Source organism: Dendrobates tinctorius, unplaced genomic scaffold (genome assembly GCF_039654945.1).
Source record: "Dendrobates tinctorius isolate UK_male_01 unplaced genomic scaffold, ASM3965494v1 ptg000162l, whole genome shotgun sequence".
NCBI classification, from domain to species: domain Eukaryota; kingdom Metazoa; phylum Chordata; class Amphibia; order Anura; family Dendrobatidae; genus Dendrobates; species Dendrobates tinctorius.
Window position 1 is genome coordinate 19,046,138 of NW_027361829.1, and position 22,417 is coordinate 19,068,554.

The 22,417-nt window shown below is 43.6% G+C and overlaps 1 protein-coding gene across 2 annotated transcripts in view; it reads right to left on the reverse strand.

The window, feature by feature from the left end:
• DDC (dopa decarboxylase) overlaps positions 1-22,417 on the reverse strand; it is a 402,495-nt gene that overhangs the window by 221,185 nt on the left and 158,893 nt on the right. For both annotated transcript variants that reach the window (XM_073549875.1, XM_073549874.1), the window contains exons 5-6: positions 8,725-8,859; positions 3,546-3,689 (exon numbers count right to left, since the gene is read on the reverse strand). In XM_073549875.1, coding sequence (XP_073405976.1) covers positions 3,546-3,689; positions 8,725-8,859 — 279 coding nt within the window. The remainder of the gene's footprint in view (positions 1-3,545; positions 3,690-8,724; positions 8,860-22,417) is intronic.

Consider the following 22,417-nt stretch of genomic DNA (forward strand, 5'->3'; position numbering starts at 1 on the left):
TAAACTTGTCTGTCAAAAAACATCTAAAGTGAAAGAGTTGATCAATTTGTTTTGTATTCAGTTTGTCTATGTTTTTGTCTGAAAAGATTGTTATATGATTATATAGGACTCTTAATTCTGAATATTTTTCTATCTACTGGCTAACACGGTTCAAAGATACACTCACTGGCCACTTTATTAGGTACACCATGCTAGTAAGGGGTTGGACCCCCTTTTGCCTTCAGAACTGCCTCAATTCTTCGTGGCAGAGATTCAACAAGGTGCTGGAAGCATTCCTCAGAGATTTTGGACCATATTGACATGATGGCATCACACAGTTGGCGCAGATTTGTCGGCTGCACATCCCTGATGCGAATCTCCCGTTCCACCACATCCCAAAGATGCTCTATTGGATTGAGATCTGGTGACTGAGGAGGCCATTTGAGTACAGTAAACTCATTGTCATGTTCAAGAAACCAATCTGAGATGATTCGAGCTTTATGACATGGCGCATTATCCTGCTGAAAGTAGCCATCAGATGTTGGGTACATTGTGGTCATAAAGGGATGGACATGGTCAGCAACAATACTCAGGTAGGCTGTGGCGTTGCAACGATGCTCAATTGGTACCAAGGGGCCCAAAGAGTGCCCAGAAAAAATTCCCCACACCATGACACCACCACCACCAGCCTGAACCGTTGATACAAGGCAGGATGGATCCATGCTTTCATGTTGTTTACGCCAAATTCTGACCCTACCATCCGAATGTCGCAGCAGAAATCGAGACTCATCAGACCAGGCAACGTTTTTCCAATCTTCTACTGTCCAATTTCGATGAGCTTGTGCAAATTGTAGCCTCAGTTTCCTGTTCTTAGCTGAGAGGAGTGGTACCCATTGTGGTCTTCTGCTGCTGTAGCCCATCTGCCTCAAAGTTCGACGCACTGTGCGTTCAGAGATGCTCTTCTGCCTACCTTGGTTGTAACGGGTGGCAATTTGAGTCACTGTTGCCTTTCTATCAGCTCGAACCAGTCTGCCCATTCTCCTCTGACCTCTGGCATCAACATGGCATTTCCGGCCACAGAACTGCCGCTCACTGGATTTTTTTTCTTTTTCGGACCATTCTCTGTAAACCCTAGAGATGGTTGTGCGTGAAAATCCCAGTAGATCAGCAGTTTCTGAAATTCTCAGACCAGCCCTTCTGGCACCAACAATCATGCCACGTTCAAAGGCACTCAAATCACCTTTCTTCCCCATACTGATGCTCGGTTTGAACTGCAGGAGATTGTCTTGACCATGTCTACATGCCTAAATGCACTGAGTTGCCGCCATGTGATTGGCTGATTAGAAATTAAGTCTTAACACACAGTTGGACAGGTGTACCTAATAAAGTGGCCAGTGAGTGTATACATCTTTCCTGCTATATGATTAGGAATTTGGGGAACATAAACATTATAATTATGTAAGCTCTGCCTGAAAGTTAAAGAGTTTGTCTCAGGTTGAGAAATGGGTAAGATTGCCAAGTGCTTATTAAATCAAGCAACTTCGCATATTTCCCCATATTAAAAATTTTCTCAATTCTGAAGAATGGAGGGAGTTAAAATTTTATAGTGTACACCTCCTTACCAGCACGCTGCGGGGTCAGAATGGCTGGTTTCCTAGGTAAGGAGTGTATGCCAATAGCAGGTTCTATGCTTTGCAGCATGCTTGATGCGCTCTGAAACTGACTGGTTCACTGGATATGACCAGCTTCAGGACCCCTGTGTTTCTCCCATGCTTCAATGTTAAAGCTGCCTATGCTAAGAGACAGGGAGAGTGCTCAGTTTGGACTAGTGGCACAACCAAAATCACTAAAGCAGACATATCCCTGGTCTCAGATGGCATATACCCCCAAGTACTGCAAAAATTAAGTACCATGATAGAAAGACCACTATTTTTAATATGTACAGTAATGTACATATGTATGTATGTAATATTCCATAATAACAGGGTCTGTACCACAGGATTGGCACATATCAAATGTGGTGGCAATATTCAAAAAGGTAAGAAAATCTGAGCCTGGAAATTATAGACTGGTAAATGTAACCTCTATTGTTGGTAAAATCCTTGAGGGTATCCTAAGAGACGCTATCCTGGAGTATCTCATTAAGAATATCCTCATGACCCAGCAACAACAACATGGTTTTATGAGGAATCAGTCCTGTCAAACTAATCTGATCAGCTTCTTTGAAGAGATAAATTCCAAATTTGGCCATGGAATTGTAGTTGATGTCTATATGAACTTTTAAAAGGCGTTTGATATGGTGCCACACAAAATGTTGGTGTATAAAATGAGAATAATGAAACTTGGGGAAAAGATGTGTAACTGGATTAACAAATGGATCAGTGATTTGAAACAAAGGGTGGTTATTAATGGAAAATACTCGGACTGGGTCACATTTAACAGTGGGGCACTACAAAGGTCAGTATTGGGTCCTCTTCTTTTTAACATAATTATTAATTATCTTGTAGAGGACACATAGAGTAGAATTACAATATTTGCAGATGATACTAAACTCTGCAGGGTAATCAACAAAGAGGAAAATAATTTAATATTATAGAAGGATTTATGTAACCTGGAGACTTGGGGTAAGAAATGACAATTGAAGTTTAATGTAGATAAATGTAAGGTTATGCATTTGGGTAGAGGAAAACTGGGAAAAAACGGAAAAATCCACTATAATGATCAGTGTCAGGCAGCTGCTACCAAGGCAAATAAGATAATAGGATGCATTAAAAGAGACCTCTATAAAGGTCAGTAGTGCGGATGCACTTAGAATACTGTGTACAATTTTGAGCTCTGGTGTATTAGAAGGACATAGCTGAACTAGAGAGGATGAAAATAAGAGCAACCAAGGTTATCAAGGGAATGGCTGAACTGCAATACCAAGATTTGTTGTTAAACTTGTGGTTATTCAGTTTGGAAAACTAAGGCCTAGGGGCGATCTTAAAAGCCAAAGTGGAGCCTGTGGCACCTCACTGAGATCTTTCTAATGATCTTTATACACTTAGGCCTGCCATGGGGACAAGTAACAACTTCACATGGGCCTCAGGAACATGAGTGCCAACACCACTGGAACGACGCTGGCACAGGAGGTGAGTACAAGTGTTTTTATTTTGCAAATATACAGATCTAAAAAGAGATGTCCTAGTAGTGGACAACCGCTTTAAACATATGTTTATTCTAACATTGCAGAGGGATCAAAGGTCTAAAGATGCATTTATACATGCTGAATAATGTTAATGAGCATGGAAGAATGGTTAGCCTCTTAAACAAGCTATTAAACAACTATCAAAAGCTTTAACATCGTGGGTCAGCTGGTCTAAATGCATACTAAATTTGGTTCTCATCAATTTGATGTTCATCATTTGGTTTTCATCATTTGATGTTCATCAAAGCTAAACCATAAAGCTTACAAAAAAAGCGTTCTTCTGCTGATGTTCCTTCCAGGGACAGTTTGGAACTTTCAGATAATTGTTATAGTTAGATTATATATATCGATAGGAGTGAGATAAAAAAAATGCACATACAAACACTGGGATTAGACCTTTTGCCTTGTCTTCCTCTAAAGCCTTCTTGAGAGCCTGCCCACGAGCAGCAAAATTCTCATCAGACAGAATCTTTTTCATTCTCACTCCACTGATTAGTCCAGCCCTTTCCACAGATGAGTGAGCCTGCAGTTAAACATATTTTCACTTTTTTAAAATATTTTCAAAAATATGGGTTATTTGGTAATTCTATGACATGACTTTAATGAAAAAGTTTAACTCTTGCTTAATTGATAGCAGATAAAAAACGATATGGAGATAATTGCAAATTAATTCAAGGCAAATTCAATGGCCGCCACCATTTGACATACTGCAGAAGATTGCATCAATCAGAAAAGACTTACATGTTCTCGGCTGAGACTGTGCATTTCCCCAAAATGCCTTGCAACTGTCACATCTCATCGTTGAGCACAACCAATCAGGAGGGTCTATTAATCTCTCATGAAGGCCTCTTCATGGCAAAGCCAACATGGTCTCCAGATGGAGACTGGAAACTGGAATGGAGGTTTATCCACTTCAGCGATGAGTCCCACTTTTGCTTTGGATGCAATGATAGTTGGAGATTGGTCTGGAGGCCCCATGGGAAATGGCATGAAGCGGGTTTTACAAGGGAATATCACACTGTTGCTACTGCCTGATTACGTACGGTGTTGGTTGGTATAATGTACAGTAGTCAGACTTTTCTTGTCTTCATTCCAGGTACACTAACAGCTCAACGTTACATCGATTTGGTTGTAGAACCAGTGGTATAGCCATTCATTTAAAGTGCCTCAGAAGTAATTTTTCAACACGATTATGTTAGGCTCCATTTTTGCTCATGCTACTGTAAGCACCATGGACTAATTGGGCTTACATGGCCTGCAGCATCTCTGCACCTGTCTCCTATCCAGCACATCTAGGACAATATTGATCGGCAATTGCAAAAAGAGCTGACAGCAGGAGATCTTGATGACTTGCATGCCCAAGTGCATTCAACTTGGCAGAACATTCCTCAGATCAATAAACTCATTGATAGATTGCCAATGCATGTATCCACACATGTATTTTCTGCATGTGAGGCTACTTTCACACTTGCGTTTTTTTGCGGTGCATTTTTTGGGCACACAAATGCATGAAAAAAATGCATCATGCGTTTGTTTGCGGGTTTTGGTGCATTTTTTTTAAAGGTATGCTTTTTTTGCACATACGTGCGCATTACAATGCGCACGTATGCACACCCATAGACTATAATGGGTTTTTTGCTGTAAAAAACGCATTGCGTGCGCATGCGTTTTTTTGGGGCAAGTCGGACACACAAAAAAATGCAACAGGATGCATTTTGTGCGCCTGAGCGCACACTACAAAAAAAACACATGCGCATACAAACGTGTACAAACGCATGTGTATGCGCACCTATGCGCACCCATGTAAAAGATAGGGGAAAAACGCATGCTTTTTTTACGCTAATAAACAGCGCAAAAAAACGCAAGTGTGAAACCAGCCTGACACTCATAATTTAGATTTAATAAATCGAGATGCTTTAAAAATGTTGTTTCCATTTTTTCATTGTTTGTATATCATTAATATGCCTACCTGTCTAATTTTGCTTGATCTTCATCACCTATCACTGGAATATATTGGTGCTCAACCCTTTAGGAGAAACTCCTTAATATTGTGAGTCAGTATCCCCTGACATTCAGCAGTTTGTATGAGCTGTCATATCCCATCTCTTATCATAGAATCTGTACAAAGACCAATTCCCTCAACAAGTGCCCTGCAGCTCCAAGAGGATGCGTGGCAGCTGCCCTTTCAGGAAATAAATCCAAAGCAATCTCTTCTGCCTGTTATGGCCTAAAGCAGAGTAAATATACCCAGCCTAATCCTGCTTGTTATTACAAAGGAAATCTGCAGGACCTAATGTACTCTGTTTCTTCCCCACATCATGGCTTTTATATTTGACCAGTGTCAGTGGAATTAACTTTAATAAGCTGATGACATTTCAGAAGCACGTTTATTTTTATTTAAATAATTATTACAGAAATGTAACAAATGACCAGAGGTCTGCATGGAAAGGAAAGTATGTCCTGCAAAAATGATGTTACTTGCAGTATGCAGTGGATAGTTGCATGTCAGTTTTCTTAATTTATTTGTTTAAATTAAACCTAAAACATATTTTGGAAATGTGCATATGGTACCAATGTGCAAAATAAAATAACAATTCATCTAGTTAGTTCATTATGTTCAAGGAAGAGCGCCTCTACAGTCTCTACTGAGACCAAGGACCATATTCTATACCCATATTTATACCCCGTTTCATATGTAAAGCACCACGGAATAAATGGTGCTAAAGAAATAAATAAAAATAATAATAACAATAATAAATTCTACAGATTGGGGAGAGACCATTTTCAAAAAGGGAAAAATTGTCAGCAATTTTATGACTGTTGTCATAAAAAAAATCACAGCTACTTTAAAAAAAACCCTGCAATTCACTGATAGTCTACAGCAGTATGCGTATAGGGTTGCACCGTTGCAGCTTGCAGCCATCTTGTGTCACCACGATACATCAGGGCTGAAGCCAGGTAAATGAAGACTGATAATGGGCCAAGGAGTGGCAGTGAATTAGAATGGTGAGCCCTCCTGTTTTGTTTATAAACTATATTCAGCTAGACTGAAAAAATTACAAGGTTAGAAACTTTTAATAAATTCCTAATAGCATCTTCAGTACAAAAACCATGATTGTAGAGGAAAGAAATTAGTCATTCGATAAAAATACAAGTGGCAACACCTGTTCCTGTTAAATGCAGAAATATGCCTCTGGACATGGCTATTAAGTCTCAGTAAATGGATTTAGCAGCAATACACTCATGCAGCGATCACCTAATTAAATTTACATTGATTGCATTCATAGTATTGTGAGCGATAATTCTGATATAGTGAAAGTGGCTTCTAACCAATGCTTTAAAAAGATGTCTGGATCAAAACACCACAGAATAGGTCAATTCTGTCCAGAGAGAAATCCAGTATTCACTGATCTAGACTAACAGTGATACATCAATGGAAATAACTAATAAGATGTCCTAAACTTCTTTTCTTGGAAGAGGTTGTCCGGTATGGGTTTCCAATGAGGTCCATTCTTGGATCAATATGAAATCTAACTTTTTCCAACAGGTGAACTATAATATTTCTGTACAATGAAAATGAAGAATTGCACACATTGATTAATTTCACTAATTAACTTTAAAAGAGGACTGTAGTCTACCATAGTGGAGAGCTGCTTAGAGGTCAATAGAGATATTGTCTTTATAATAAATTAAAATATATAATATGTCAATTTTCATCATATGTGGTTAAAACTAAAAGAGAAAGAGCGCAATAGGGTCTTACCCAAGTAAAATGGATATAAATCAAGCTATTATACTCACCAATAACAGGAGAGTTTCAGGCACAACGGAATAGAGGTCAAGCTGCTGCACATCCAAATGGCCACTCAGTGACCATAAATCATTAGATTTACAAAGAAAGAATTTTTGGATTTAAACGTGCGCTGCTAGACAAACGACTCCTTGCAGATTGTATACTTATATACTTTTAATTCCCAACGCGTTTCGAAGTTAACACTTCTTCCTCAGGGGATGATTTGACATATCATCCCCTGAGGAAGAAGTGTTAACTTCGAAACGCGTTGGGAATTAAAAGTATATAAGTATACAATCTGCAAGGAGTCGTTTGTCTAGCAGCGCACGTTTAAATCCAAAAATTCTTTCTTTGTAAATCTAATTTTCATCATATGTGATAACATTATAAGGCCGGGGTCAGACTTGTGAGAAACTCGCACAAGTCTCGCACGTCAATACCCGGCACTGCCGCCGTCACTTGAACCAGAGCGTTGAGCTGCATAGAAATACATGCAGCTGAACTCTCCGATCCAAGTGCCGGCGGCAGTGCCGGGTATTGACATGCGAGACTTGTGCGAGTTTCTCGCAAGTCTGACCTCGGCCTAAGCAGGAGTCTGGTCTAAGGAAAAAAAAACCTTAGAGGTCCCTGTGGCATTTTTTCTGCACAGTCAGATGCATGAACTGCACAGGGAAAATCACTGAAGAGGCTACAGTGCATAACTAACTCTGCTGCCCATATATTCTATGGACCAGAATAACCTACAAAACAATAGGAGTATGATGGCCCAGTTTCAAGATAAAACAGTAAATCTTAATTGATAGAATAAACACATAATAAAAATGACTAAAAATGAGGATGTCAGGCAGAAGACATAGTAAGCCCACAAGCAGCTTGCTGAATTTGTTATATGCACAAGTAATCAATCTTCAGTAGGAGCATATATATAAGAGAACTGTCAAACCAGAGTTATAGGATATTGTAAAGACAGGACAGGTAACTCATAGTAAGGATGCACCTAAAGGTAAGCATTCCTCTATGCTGAGGAAGGGCCAAATGCTTTCCCACATAATTTAAGCATAGTAAGAAGCCAGGTGGCTCACTGTAGAGGTATATACAATTAAGGTCAAGCAGTGCCACTGAACACTTCACAAAGGAAAGTACCAAGTAGATTCCCACAATTCATTCACAGGATGAAGCCGTACATGAAAAGTACGTTGGGGTGTTTTCTCTTGACCATCTTCCATACGGGCTTTGTCCCACATGCTACTTTAAGCATCATCGCACTCCTTGTCGTCTTTTAGCATGCATCTGCATGAAGCTCATTTATCTATAGGGCTTTCTTTATGGGAATTCCTTACATGCATTATATGCAACATGCTCTTTTATTGATCATACTGTGTTTCTGTGGGAATCCACTTGATACTTCCCTTTGTGAACTGTTCAGTGGGACTCCTTGCCCTGGGTTGTATATACCTCTGTAGTGCACATGCATCTGGTGATCACTGTCATATTTAGATGGGCTGACAATTTGGAATAAGTGTTCTTAGAAACGCTCCTTCGCAGGATGTCCACTTGTCTAAATGCACCTAAGTTACAGAAAATCTTAGCAATATGCTATCACGTTAATATCAACACCCCTTTAAGAAGGGTATTTCGCTATACAATATTCATTTGTAAGTAATTTGTCATATCAAAAGTGTAGTCAATTTTTTTTATTCCGCCTTGTCACCAAATGTTATCACTATTAACCTACAGGCTTATTTCTAATCATTTTATAGCAAACCTGGTCAGAAGAATAAGCCACCATACGACTGACAATTTCTGCTTCACTTAAATCAGGGTTTTCAGCCTGGAGTCGCTTCATAACCTTGGTCCTGGCTGCTAACAGAGCCATTAATGTTGCTTCACTTGCAGTACCCTAAGAAAGAAAGAACTAAATTTATTTTGTGGCAAAAAGTCCTTCTATTGGTGTAGTGATAGTTATGTCATAAAAACATTAATCTAAGATAAATATAATTGATATTAATAACCTATCTGTATGATAGGTCCTCATCAATATCAGATCGGTGGGCTATCAGCTGATTGCAGCAGCAGAGGCCAGATGTAACCTGCATACCGGCAGAACACCATCGCTCCATCACACGGTTTAGTGGCTGCGTCCGGGACTGCAGATCAGATCCTAATAAAATAACAGTGCACTGTAACAGAACACTGGTGCTCCCCTCTGTACACTATTTCCATGCGGCATCTTCCAAGCAGGCAAACAGTCGATTATTGGGAGTGTCAGATTTTGACAATTTAATTTGAATGAGCTAGCCTCAGTGGTTAGCACTGCAGCCTTGCAGCGCTGGAGTTCTGGGTTCAAATCCCACCAAGGACAACATCTGCAAGGAGTTTGTATGTTCTCCCCATGTTTGCGTGTGTTTCCTATGGGTTCTCCGGTTTCCTCCCACATTCCAAAGACATACTGATAGGGAATTTAGATTGTGAGCCCCATCGGAGACAGCGATGCTAATGTGTGCAAACTGTAAAGCGCTGCGGAATATGTCAGCACTATATAAAAATAAACATTATTAAATAAACATTATTATTATTAGCCTAACAATATCAAAGTTCTGGAACACCCCTTTAAATTACAGCCCAAAAACAAAAATGCCTCATAAAGACAACCCCCTTTAATTGGAAAATGATTGCAGTACCCAGTAGATTGGTGCTAACACTAGGGAAAGTCAGTATCATGTAGAAATATAGCGTTATATGGTAGCCATTTAAATCAATAGTTGTCTATGTAATGTGTTCTGGGTCCGTCAGATATACAGTTGAAACCAGAAGTTTACATTCACTATATAAAAAGACACATATGCATGTTTTACTCACTATCTGACATGAAATCAGAATAAACCTTTCCCGTTTTACGTCAATTAGTATTACCATAATTATTAATATTTGCCAAATGCCAGAATAATGAGACAGAGAATGTTTTAAGGCATTATTATTACTTACTGCAAAGTCAAAAGTTACATCCATTTCATTAGTATTTGGTTCCATTGTTCTTAAACTGAATGACTTGGGTAAAATGTTTGGGATTTCCTTCCGCAAGTTTCTAACAATACACGGTTGGAATTTGGGCCTTTGGCATTTGGCAAATATTAATAATTATGGTAATCCTAATTGACCTAAAACGGGAAAGGTTTATTGTGATTTTATGTCAGATATTGAGAAAAACATGCATATGTGTCTTTTTATATAGTGTGTGTAAACTTCTGGTTTCAACTGTAGTGGCTCTGACATTTATATCCCCCAATAATTTGGACAGTGGCTGTCTTTATAAAAATTAAAAAAAATATTCAAGCATAATAATATTATGAATTTTTAGAAAATACTCCTGCAATGCTTGGGAAACTTGGAGAATTTGTAAATATTTTAGTAATAAAATATAGATATGGCCTATTCAGGCTCTACATAAAAATATAATTGATTGGCTCACATTATTTTGATTATTTATGCATTTATTATTATTTAATTACAGCATTTATATATTCTGTATTTTTCATGTTTGAGAAACAGCTTGCTTGGTTTACAGTCAATACTAAGTACACACTTTGATGTTAATCAACCTGCATACACAGGATTTACCTGACTGCTCAGGATTTAGCTTAATAACACAACTACAATCGTCACATGTGCTGGTTTTGCATTGTCTCCCTTATATTTTGTGAAATAACAACATGAACAGTACTGAATGAATGAATAAAAGTCAATGAGATGGCTAAAAGGATGCTTGGAAGATTTCCAGCATTTTGGCTTAAAAAATGCTATCGCTTTTCTTTTCATTTTTTAATTGAATTAAACAAAAGGTGGACAAAAACGTAAAAAAAACACCACTGGAAAAAAAACTCTTGAAAAGGCGTTCAGGACATGACAAAAAAAAACATCAAAAAAGACGCTTTAGGTTTACAAAACTCCTGAGAAAAGGAGCGATTCCTTCTGCTTTAAAAATGTATGTCCTTGACCATTGGAAAAAGGCACAATGTGAACATATCCTAACTGTAGCAGGTGCTGCACAGTCCGAAGGGTGCGCCATTTGGTTCCTTGTGGCATAATCAATGGATGCTGAGGGGTACAAGCCATGAAGACCTGCCTGAGCTTTGTGGTATTGCAGTATACATCTAAGGGGACTAAAAGATAAAGTAAAAAAAGAAAATGTTTTTCGAAATATAAATATATAAAAAAAAACACAAAATCATCACCCCCTTTCTCATTAAAAGTAAAGAAACACCAAAAATTTTAAGTAAACATATTTGGTATCACTAATGTCTGTAAATGTCTGATTTATTAAAATATAAAACTTATTAACCCACTCTGTAAATAGTGTGAAGAGGCAAAAAATTCTAAATACCAGAATTGCTTTTTTACATTCTTCGCAACTGCACCAAAAATGGAACATGGAGAGATCATAACACTACATCTACCCCCAAATGGTACTAATATAATCATCAGCTCGCCATACAAAATTAAGCCCCCATGCAGCTCCACCAACATCAAAATGAAAACATTATGGGCCTCTGAAAATGAAGACTCACAACTAGAGTTGAGCGACTTTTGTTTTTTTAGGGTCGCGTTTCGTTTCGTGAAACCCGACTTTTCCAAAAGTCGGGTCGAGCAAGATCGTCCGATTATAGGGAAAAGTCGGGGTCGTCCCGAAACACGAAACCCAATGTAAGTCAATGGGGAATAAAAGTCGGCAGTGAGAGGAGGACAGGAAACACACCTACAGTGCCCATTTGAATGCCAAAAGCATCAATTCTTCTTACTTAAGCTTGTCAACCTTAATTAACTTCATAATACAAGTTACGCACTGAAAAATGGGGGTTATTTGACTAAAGTTGTGGGGGGGAGGGCTGGCTGCAGGTTTTCATGTGCCCTGGGCGAAAGAGCGCCCCTTTAACACATACCACAACTCATCAATGATCATGCTCCGATATGGCAGAGAAATAGCGGTATAGTACAATGAAAAATACTTCACTTTTTACATCTCATGACGAGGCCCATCTATTTCTCCATACAGAATCATTGGTCCCATATAATGTTTGAAACAGTATATGATGAGCTCCACATAATGCTACAGTATATGTTGGTCCCCATGGATGAAGCTCCATTGTCTTATGGGCCCAAATAATGCTCCAAACATAATGGGCCCCATTTCTAATGCTCTAGTGTATAATGGGCCCTGTAAATGCTGCTCCAGTGTCTGATGTCCACCTTTGGAATGTTCCAGTGTATGGTGGGCCCCATCTATCATTCTCCAGAGTATAGTGCTCCCCAAAAATTGCTGTCCCAACATTGAAAACAATCAAATAAGTCTCCTCGCTAGGGAATCCCTGTACTAGTCTGGACTCCTCGTCGTCCCCATCTTCCATCTCACTGCACAGTATTTCAACCTTGCAAGTGCTGGGATCCTGAGCAAGCAGGGGGGGCCCACTCATTGGCGACGGCACTGGCACAGGGCCCCTGATAGTACGGTGGTGTGTCTGATGGCGGGTGGGCCGAACCTGCACTTTCATCTGCAGCTTCCTCTTTGTCACCGTTTAAGATGGAACTGTATATGGGAAGGGTAACCTGAGTTTCATCAGGGTCAGATTCAGGTCGTGTAGCATGCGAGGGGAATGTAGTGGTCTGGGTCAATGTACCAGCAGATTCATCGAGCAGTCGCTGGGCATCAGTGCACTTGTGTCGCCCCCAGGAGTACGGTAACCACAGTGGCATTACCTTCCTCCTAGGGAGTGTGATGTCATGCTTGGGAGCAACGAAGGATCTCTCTAGCAGGTTAACTGATTGGGCGGCGTTATTCCCACGAGTCATGACCCTCCAAACAGCGTTCATGAAGGCAAAGTGTTTGTTTTACGTGGGCAGTATGGTTGCAAGGCTGAACCTTAAAGGAATGTCCAGAAGGGCACCACCAGGAGTGGAGCCTACGGTTAAATTCGACTCCACCTGGGAAACCTCAACCATGCCAGCTACAGAACAGATGCACACATTGCAAGCTTAATTCCGTTAACGAACGAGACTCCGTCATGCCCCGCGGTCCGAGTCCGGCTTACTAGAGGGACACGTGAGGCTCTGGAACATGAGATTGGCCAATAACTGGTGTGTCATGCCCTTACATGTCCGTGGCTGCATGTGCGCTACACTGAAAAGGCCAGCGTTTGTCGCTTACAGGTGCAGATAACCCGCTGAACAACGTTAGTGATGGTAATCACTGAGTGATTACAATTATTACCCGCGAACAATGATTTCCCAGTAAGTGCAGGTCAACTGCAGTTCCGGAATTAGGCCTAACCGTCATTCCTGAAAAAATGAAAAACTTACGTGTGCAAACCACAGGTGCTGTAGCTTGCCAGCCGTTCTCACGCCCAGTATGGATTGCACGTGATTGCACAAAGGTTAGAAAGGGTACCGTATCCCCGGATAACATGTATGGATAGCGTACACATTCAAAATATATGTCTCAGGAGGCAGGCTCAGACGGTGTTAGGCCCAGTATGGATTGCACGTGATTGCACAAAGGTTAGAAAGGGTACCGTATCCCCGGATAACATGTATGGATAGCGTACACATTCAAAATATATGTCTCAGGAGGCAGGCTCAGACGGTGTTAGGCCCAGTATGGATTGCACGTGATTGCACAAAGGTTAGAAAGGGTACCGTATCCCCGGATAACATGTATGGATAGCGTACACATTCAAAATATATGTCTCAGGAGGCAGGCTCAGACGGTGTCAGGCCCAGTATGGATTGCACGTGATTGCACAAAGGTTAGAAAGGGTACCGTATCCCCGGATAACATGTATGGATAGCGTACACATTCAAAATATATGTCTCAGGCGGCAGGCTCAGACGGTGTCAGGCCCAGTATGGATTGCACGTGATTGCACAAAGGTTAGAAAGGGTACCGTATCCCCGGATAACATGTATGGATAGCGTACACATTCAAAATATATGTCTCAGGAGGCAGGCTCAGACGGTGTTAGGCCCAGTATGGATTGCACGTGATTGCACAAAGGTTAGAAAGGGTACCGTATCCCCGGATAACATGTATGGCTAGCGTACACATTCAAAATATCTATCTCAGGAGGCAGGCTCAGACGGTGTCAGGCCCAGTATGGATTGCACGTGATTGCACAAAGGTTAGAAAGGGTACCGTATCCCCGGATAACATGTATGGATAGCGTACACATTCAAAATATATGTCTCAGGAGGCAGGCTCAGACGGTGTCAGGCCCAGTATGGATTGCACGTGATTGCACAAAGGTTAGAAAGGGTACCGTATCCCCGGATAACATGTATGGATAGCGTACACATTCAAAATATATGTCTCAGGAGGCAGGCTCAGACGGTGTTAGGCCCAGTATGGATTGCACGTGATTGCACAAAGGTTAGAAAGGGTACCGTATCCCCGGATAACATGTATGGATAGCGTACACATTCAAAATATATGTCTCAGGAGGCAGGCTCAGACGGTGTCAGGCACAGTATGGATTTGACGGCCCAGATTACACAGCGGAGGAGCAGGGAGAAGTAAAGATTGCAAATGCTGGGGCCCTGCCCAAGCAAGTGGGGCCCACTCGTGGGCGTCGGTACTGGCACTGGGCCCCTCATAGTACAGCGGTGTGTCTGACGGCGGGTGTGCACCACCACCGTCAGAGACACTTGATTGCACTATGAGGGAGCCTGTGCAGGTGCCCGCGCCCAAGAGTCGGCCTACCCACCTGTCCAGGGCAACGGCACTCGCACGGTGTCGTGCGCTAGGTGGTGACCCCGGCCATGGGGGGGAGGCAGCACAGTTAGGGAGTTTTAGAAAGTGGCATATGTTGATGTTGGACATTCAGCTGATGCAAAAGGCGAAATAGGTCAAGTCCCAGGAAGAGGTGGACCAAAGCAAGCCATTTTTCTGTCACCCTATGTGTCATCAGGGGAAGGTGGGACAAAATCCTTGGAAACCCATGCATTGTTCATTTTGGGTTGACAGACGGGTCCTTTTTTCTGTCAGGATTGATCCAGCTGCACTGAAGACTCTTTCCGATAGCACACTTGCCGCTGGGCAAGCGAGCTCCTGTAAGGCATATTGTGCCAATTCAGGCCAGGTGTCCAGTTTAGCGGCCCAATAGTCAAAGGGGAATGACCTGTGTGGGAGAACATCGATATGGGAGGAAAAGTAGTTTGTAACCATGGTTGACAACTGCTGTCTCCTGTCACTTTCCATCGATGCAGTATTACCAGTTGTGTGAGCGGTATTTGAAAAATCAGTCCACAACATTGTCATGAAACCCCTGTCTTCAACGCCACTTCTGCTGTGTGCACCACGAACACCTCTGCCAAGCTGCCCCCGGCCCGTACGGCTCGTGTGAGAACCATCACCGCTGCTGTGTGCTGGGAATGCCTCAAGCAACCGATTTACCAGAGTTGCTTGTTTATTAGCCAATATTAGGTCAAGGTTTTCCTGTGGCATGATGTTTTGTAATTTGCCTTTATAGCGTGGATCCAGGATGCTGGCCAACCAGTAGTCGTCATCGTTCATCATTTTGGCAATGCGGGGGTCCCTTTTTAGGATCCGCAAGGCATAATCTGACATGTGGGCCAATGTTCCCGGTGTCAATGATGCACTGCGAGTGCTGGTTGGAGGAGCACTTTCTGGCAAATCCACATCCCTCCAGTCACGCACAAACCCTGTACCAGACCTTGCCACGCCAACATTTTCACTTGCCCCACGAGATGCATCCTCCTCCCCTAAGTAATCATCCCCATCATCATCATCCTCCTCCTCTTCTTCCTCCACCTCGTCCAGGAGAGGTCCCTGAGCAGACAATGGCTGAATGTCATCAAGGATTCCCTCCTCCTCTTCCTCCTCATCAACATTGGCTGCAGACGCCTGCTCCTTAAGGTGCGTCAAAGTTTGCATGAGCAGACGCATAAGTGGGATGCTCATGCTTAGGATGGCGTCGTATGCGCTTACCAGCCGTGTGCATTCCTCAAAACACTGAAGGACTTTACAGAGGTCTTTCAGCTTCGACCACTGCACACCTGTCAACTCCATGTCTGCTCTCAAAGTGCCTGGCCGTGTATCCTCCCACAAATGCATTATGGCCTGCCTCTGCTCGCACAGCCGCTCCACCATGTGCAGGGTGGAGTTCCACCTTGTTGCAATGTCGATAATGAGGCGGTGGTTGGGAAGGTGGCGCAATCGCTGCAGCTTCTGCATACGAACGGAGTGTACAGGCGACCGGCGGATGTGCGCGCACAGTCTTCGCACCTTCTGGAGCAGGGCTGTTAACTCCGGATAATTTTTGAGGAAGCACTGCACCACCAGGTTCAAGGTGTGAGCCAAGCAAGGTATGTGGCTGAGTTTTGAAAGGGCTATGGCTGCCACAAAATTACGGCCGTTATCACTAACTACCTTGCCTGCCTCAAGATGTACACTGCCCAGCCATGACTCAGTTTGTCGCTTCAAGTACTCGGCCAGCACCTCGGCGGTATGTCTGTCGCCCAAACACATCATCTGCAACACAGCCTGCTGACGCTTTCCACTAGCTGCTCGATAGGGGGACACATCGTGTGCAACAGTGGCAGCTGCAGATGGAGTGCTCGTATGACTGCGCTCTGTGGACGAGCTTTCGCTTCTGGAGGAGGAGGAGGAGGAGGAGGAGGAGGGTGGAACGCCTACAGCCAACTGTTTCCTATACCGTGGGCTAGGCAGCACTGTCCCACCACCGCTGTCCCCTGTGGACCCTGCATCCACCACATTAACCCAGTGCGCAGTGATGGACACGTAACGGCCCTGGCCATGCCGACTGGACCATGCATCAGTTGTGAGGTGCACCTTTCCGCTCACTGACTGCTTGAGTGCATGGACAATGCGGTCTTTCACATGATGGTGGAGGGCTGGGATGGCTTTGCGAGAGAAGAAGTGGCGACTGGGTAGGTCATAGCGTGGTACTGCATACGCCATGAGTTCGCGGAAAGCTGTGCTTTCCACCAACCGAAAGGGCATCATCTCAAACGAGATTAGTTTGGCAATGTGGGCGTTCAAACCCAGTGTACGCGGATGAGAGACTGAGTACTTTCTTGACCTACTCATAGTGTCTGGGAGGGTGAGCTGGACTTGAGAGCTGCATATGGTGGAAGTAGCGGTGGACAGGGCGGACTGAGAGAGGGTTGATGATGGTGATGGAGTTGGTGTTCTTTCTGATGGCCTAGAATCAGTCTTTCGTTGATATAAAAGTGGGATTCCCTGACTGCTGTGGCCTTGCAACAACACCTCAACATTTGCTGCTGTGCTAACCGGTGGGCTTACAGTGGGGGAAACAATGTAGTGTTGATGACTACCTTCGTTGTGATCAGTTGCACATGTGGCACTTGAGGTTTGGTGTTGTGTCCACGCTTGCAAGTGCATGCTGGTTAAATGTCTAAGCATGCAACTGGTATTCAAATTTTTCAGATTTTTCCCTCGGCTAAAGGTCTTTGCGCACTTCTTACAGATAACCTTGGCCTGATCATGAGGATTTTGTTCAAAAAAGTGCCACACTGCACTCTTCCTACTTTGGCAGACATTTTGCTGCCTAGCACGCTGTGATCTTTTGACCCTCTGGACAAGCTGTCCAGCAACTCTTTTGATGTTTGGAACCTGTCTTTGGAGTGCTCCGGGCCTGCCAGATAACAGCTGTTGCGATGTCGATGTCTGCTGTGGATGCTCCTCATCTGAGCTATTGGAAGCAGCACCCTCTTCCCCCAATGGATGCCAATCTGGGTCAACAACTGGGTCATCCATCACCTCCTCTTCTATGTCATGTGCACCTTCCTCTGTGTCACCGTGTATGGTGGTATAGTGTGCGGGAAGGGGCACCTGAGTCTCATCAGGGTCAGAATCTGGCTCTGTACACTGCGAGGACAATGTAGTGCTCTGAGTGAATGTACCAGCAGAATCATCCATCAGCGGCTGTGCAGCAGTGCACTCCATGTCAGATTCATCTTGGCCTGGGTAATTCACCATTTCACTTGATAATCCAGGCATGGTATGTGAAAACAGCTCCATGGAGTAATCAGTAGTATGGCCTGCGTCATCCTTCAATCTTGGTTGGGGTGAAGGACACAAGGAAAGGTGTGGTTCATGAACATGAGCCTCCAATGACGACTCAGTGCTTTTACTTTTTACAACTGAAGAAGAGGAGGCGATAGAGCTGGAGGCTGAGTCAGCAATGTAAGACAAAACTTTTTCCTGATGCTCTGGCTTTAAAAGCGGTTTGCCAACTCCTAGAAAACTAAGCGTTCGAGGCCTTATGTAGCCAGACGATGACGCAGGCTCAACACCTCCTGCATTCGGTCCTATTTTGCTCTTGCCACTACCATCAGATCCACCACCAACACCATCATTACCAGCTGCCAACCCCCGCCCAATTCCACGGCCTCTTCCACCAGCCTTCCTCATTTTTGGTAGAAATGTAGACAAAATCCAACAAACTATATAGTATGTAAAACAAGGTGTCTATAGGACAGGGGAGATTTTGAATTTCTGCACACACTTTTGGACACTGGACACTTTTGGATTGTGTGAGGCCCACTGATATCTGAGCGCTATGTGACAGGCTCGATGGCACAGCTGTGACCTAAGTGACTAGAGAATAAGTGAGATTTTGAATCTCTGCACACACTTTTGGACACTGGACACTTTTGGATTGTGTGTGGCCCACTGATATCTGAGCGCTATGTGACAGGCTCGATGGCACAGCTGTGACCTAAGTGACTAGAGGATAAGTGAGAGTTTGAATCTCTGCACACACTTTTGGACACTGGACACTTTTGGATTGTGTGAGGCCCAATGAATATCTGAGCGCTATGTGACAGGCTCGATGGCACAGCTGTGACCTAAGTGACTAGAGGATAAGTGAGAGTTTGAATCTCTGCACACACTTTTGGACACTGGACACTTTTGGATTGTGTGAGGCCCAATGAATATCTGAGCGCTATGTGACAGGCTCGATGGCACAGCTGTGACCTAAGTGACTAGAGGATAAGTGAGAGTTTGAATCTCTGCACACACTTTTGGACACTGGACACTTTTGGATTGTGTGAGGCCCAATGAATATCTGAGCGCTATGTGACAGGCTCGATGGCACAGCTGTGACCTAAGTGACTAGAGGATAAGTGAGAGTTTGAATCTCTGCACACACTTTTGGACACTGGACACTTTTGGATTGTGTGAGGCCCAATGAATATCTGAGCGCTATGTGACAGGCTCGATGGCACAGCTGTGACCTAAGTGACTAGAGGATAAGTGAGAGTTTGAATCTCTGCACACACTTTTGGACACTGGACACTTTTGGATTGTGTGAGGCCCAATGAATATCTGAGCGCTATGTGACAGGCTCGATGGCACAGCTGTGACCTAAGTGACTAGAGGATAAGTGAGAGTTTGAATCTCTGCACACACTTTTGGACACTGGACACTTTTGGATTGTGTGAGGCCCAATGAATATCTGAGCGCTATGTGACAGGCTCGATGGCACAGCTGTGACCTAAGTGACTAGAGGATAAGTGAGAGTTTGAATCTCTGCACACACTTTTGGACACTGGACACTTTTGGATTGTGTGAGGCCCAATGAATATCTGAGCGCTATGTGACAGGCTCGATGGCACAGCTGTGACCTAAGTGACTAGAGGATAAGTGAGAGTTTGAATCTCTGCACACACTTTTGGACACTGGACACTTTTGGATTGTGTGAGGCCCAATGAATATCTGAGCGCTATGTGACAGGCTCGATGGCACAGCTGTGACCTAAGTGACTAGAGGATAAGTGAGAGTTTGAATCTCTGCACACACTTTTGGACACTGGACACTTTTGGATTGTGTGAGGCCCAATGAATATCTGAGCGCTATGTGACAGGCTCGATGGCACAGCTGTGACCTAAGTGACTAGAGGATAAGTGAGAGTTTGAATCTCTGCACACACTTTTGGACACTGGACACTTTTGGATTGTGTGAGGCCCAATGAATATCTGAGCGCTATGTGACAGGCTCAATGGCACAGCTGTGACCTAAGTGACTAGAGGATAAGTGAGAGTTTGAATCTCTGCACACACTTTTGGACACTGGACACTTTTGGATTGTGTGAGGCCCAATGAATATCTGAGCGCTATGTGACAGGCTCGATGGCACAGCTGTGACCTAAGTGACTAGAGGATAAGTGAGAGTTTGAATCTCTGCACACACTTTTGGACACTGGACACTTTTGGATTGTGTGAGGCCCAATGAATATCTGAGCGCTATGTGACAGGCTCGATGGCACAGCTGTGACCTAAGTGACTAGAGGATAAGTGAGAGTTTGAATCTCTGCACACACTTTTGGACACTGGACACTTTTGGATTGTGTGAGGCCCAATGAATATCTGAGCGCTATGTGACAGGCTCGATGGCACAGCTGTGACCTAAGTGACTAGAGGATAAGTGAGAGTTTGAATCTCTGCACACACTTTTGGACACTGGACACTTTTGGATTGTGTGAGGCCCAATGAATATCTGAGCGCTATATGACAGGCTCGATGGCACAGCTGTGACCTAAGTGACTAGAGGATAAGTGAGAGTTTGAATCTCTGCACACACTTTTGGACACTGGACACTTTTGGATTGTGTGAGGCCCAATGAATATCTGAGCGCTATGTGACAGGCTCGATGGCACAGCTGTGACCTAAGTGACTAGAGGATAAGTGAGATTTTGAATCTCTGCACACACTTTTGGACACTGGACACTTTTGGATTGTGTGAGGCCCAATGAATATCTGAGCGCTATGTGACAGGCTCGATGGCACAGCTGTGACCTAAGTGACTAGAGGATAAGTGAGAGTTTGAATCTCTGCACACACTTTTGGACACTGGACACTTTTGGATTGTGTGAGGCCCAATGAATATCTGAGCGCTATGTGACAGGCTCGATGGCACAGCTGTGACCTAAGTGACTAGAGGATAAGTGAGAGTTTGAATCTCTGCACACACTTTTGGACACTGGACACTTTTGGATTGTGTGAGGCCCAATGAATATCTGAGCGCTATGTGACAGGCTCGATGGCACAGCTGTGACCTAAGTGACTAGAGGATAAGTGAGAGTTTGAATCTCTGCACACACTTTTGGACACTGGACACTTTTGGATTGTGTGAGGCCCAATGAATATCTGAGCGCTATGTGACAGGCTCGATGGCACAGCTGTGACCTAAGTGACTAGAGGATAAGTGAGAGTTTGAATCTCTGCACACACTTTTGGACACTGGACACTTTTGGATTGTGTGAGGCCCAATGAATATCTGAGCGCTATATGACAGGCTCGATGGCACAGCTGTGACCTAAGTGACTAGAGGATAAGTGAGAGTTTGAATCTCTGCACACACTTTTGGACACTGGACACTTTTGGATTGTGTGAGGCCCAATGAATATCTGAGCGCTATGTGACAGGCTCGATGGCACAGCTGTGACCTAAGTGACTAGAGGATAAGTGAGATTTTGAATCTCTGCACACACTTTTGGACACTGGACACTTTTGGATTGTGTGAGGCCCAATGAATATCTGAGCGCTATGTGACAGGCTCGATGGCACAGCTGTGACCTAAGTGACTAGAGGATAAGTGAGAGTTTGAATCTCTGCACACACTTTTGGACACTGGACACTTTTGGATTGTGTGAGGCCCAATGAATATCTGAGCGCTATGTGACAGGCTCGATGGCACAGCTGTGACCTAAGTGACTAGAGGATAAGTGAGAGTTTGAATCTCTGCACACACTTTTGGACACTGGACACTTTTGGATTGTGTGAGGCCCAATGAATATCTGAGCGCTATGTGACAGGCTCGATGGCACAGCTGTGACCTAAGTGACTAGAGGATAGGTGAGAGTTTGAATCTCTGCACACACTTTTGGACACTGGACACTTTTGGATTGTGTGAGGCCCAATGAATATCTGAGCACTATGTGACAGGCTCGATGGCACAGCTGTGACCTAAGTGACTAGAGGATAAGTGAGAGTTTGAATCTCTGCACACACTTTTGGACACTGGACACTTTTGGATTGTGTGAGGCCCAATGAATATCTGAGCGCTATGTGACAGGCTCGATGGCACAGCTGTGACCTAAGTGACTAGAGGATAAGTGAGAGTTTGAATCTCTGCACACACTTTTGGACACTGGACACTTTTGGATTGTGTGAGGCCCAATGAATATCTGAGTGCTATGTGACAGGCTCGATGGCACAGCTGTGACCTAAGTGACTAGAGGATAAGTGAGAGTTTGAATCTCTGCACACACTTTTGGACACTGGACACTTTTGGATTGTGTGAGGCCCAATGAATATCTGAGCGCTATGTGACAGGCTCGATGGCACAGCTGTGACCTAAGTGACTAGAGGATAAGTGAGAGTTTGAATCTCTGCACACACTT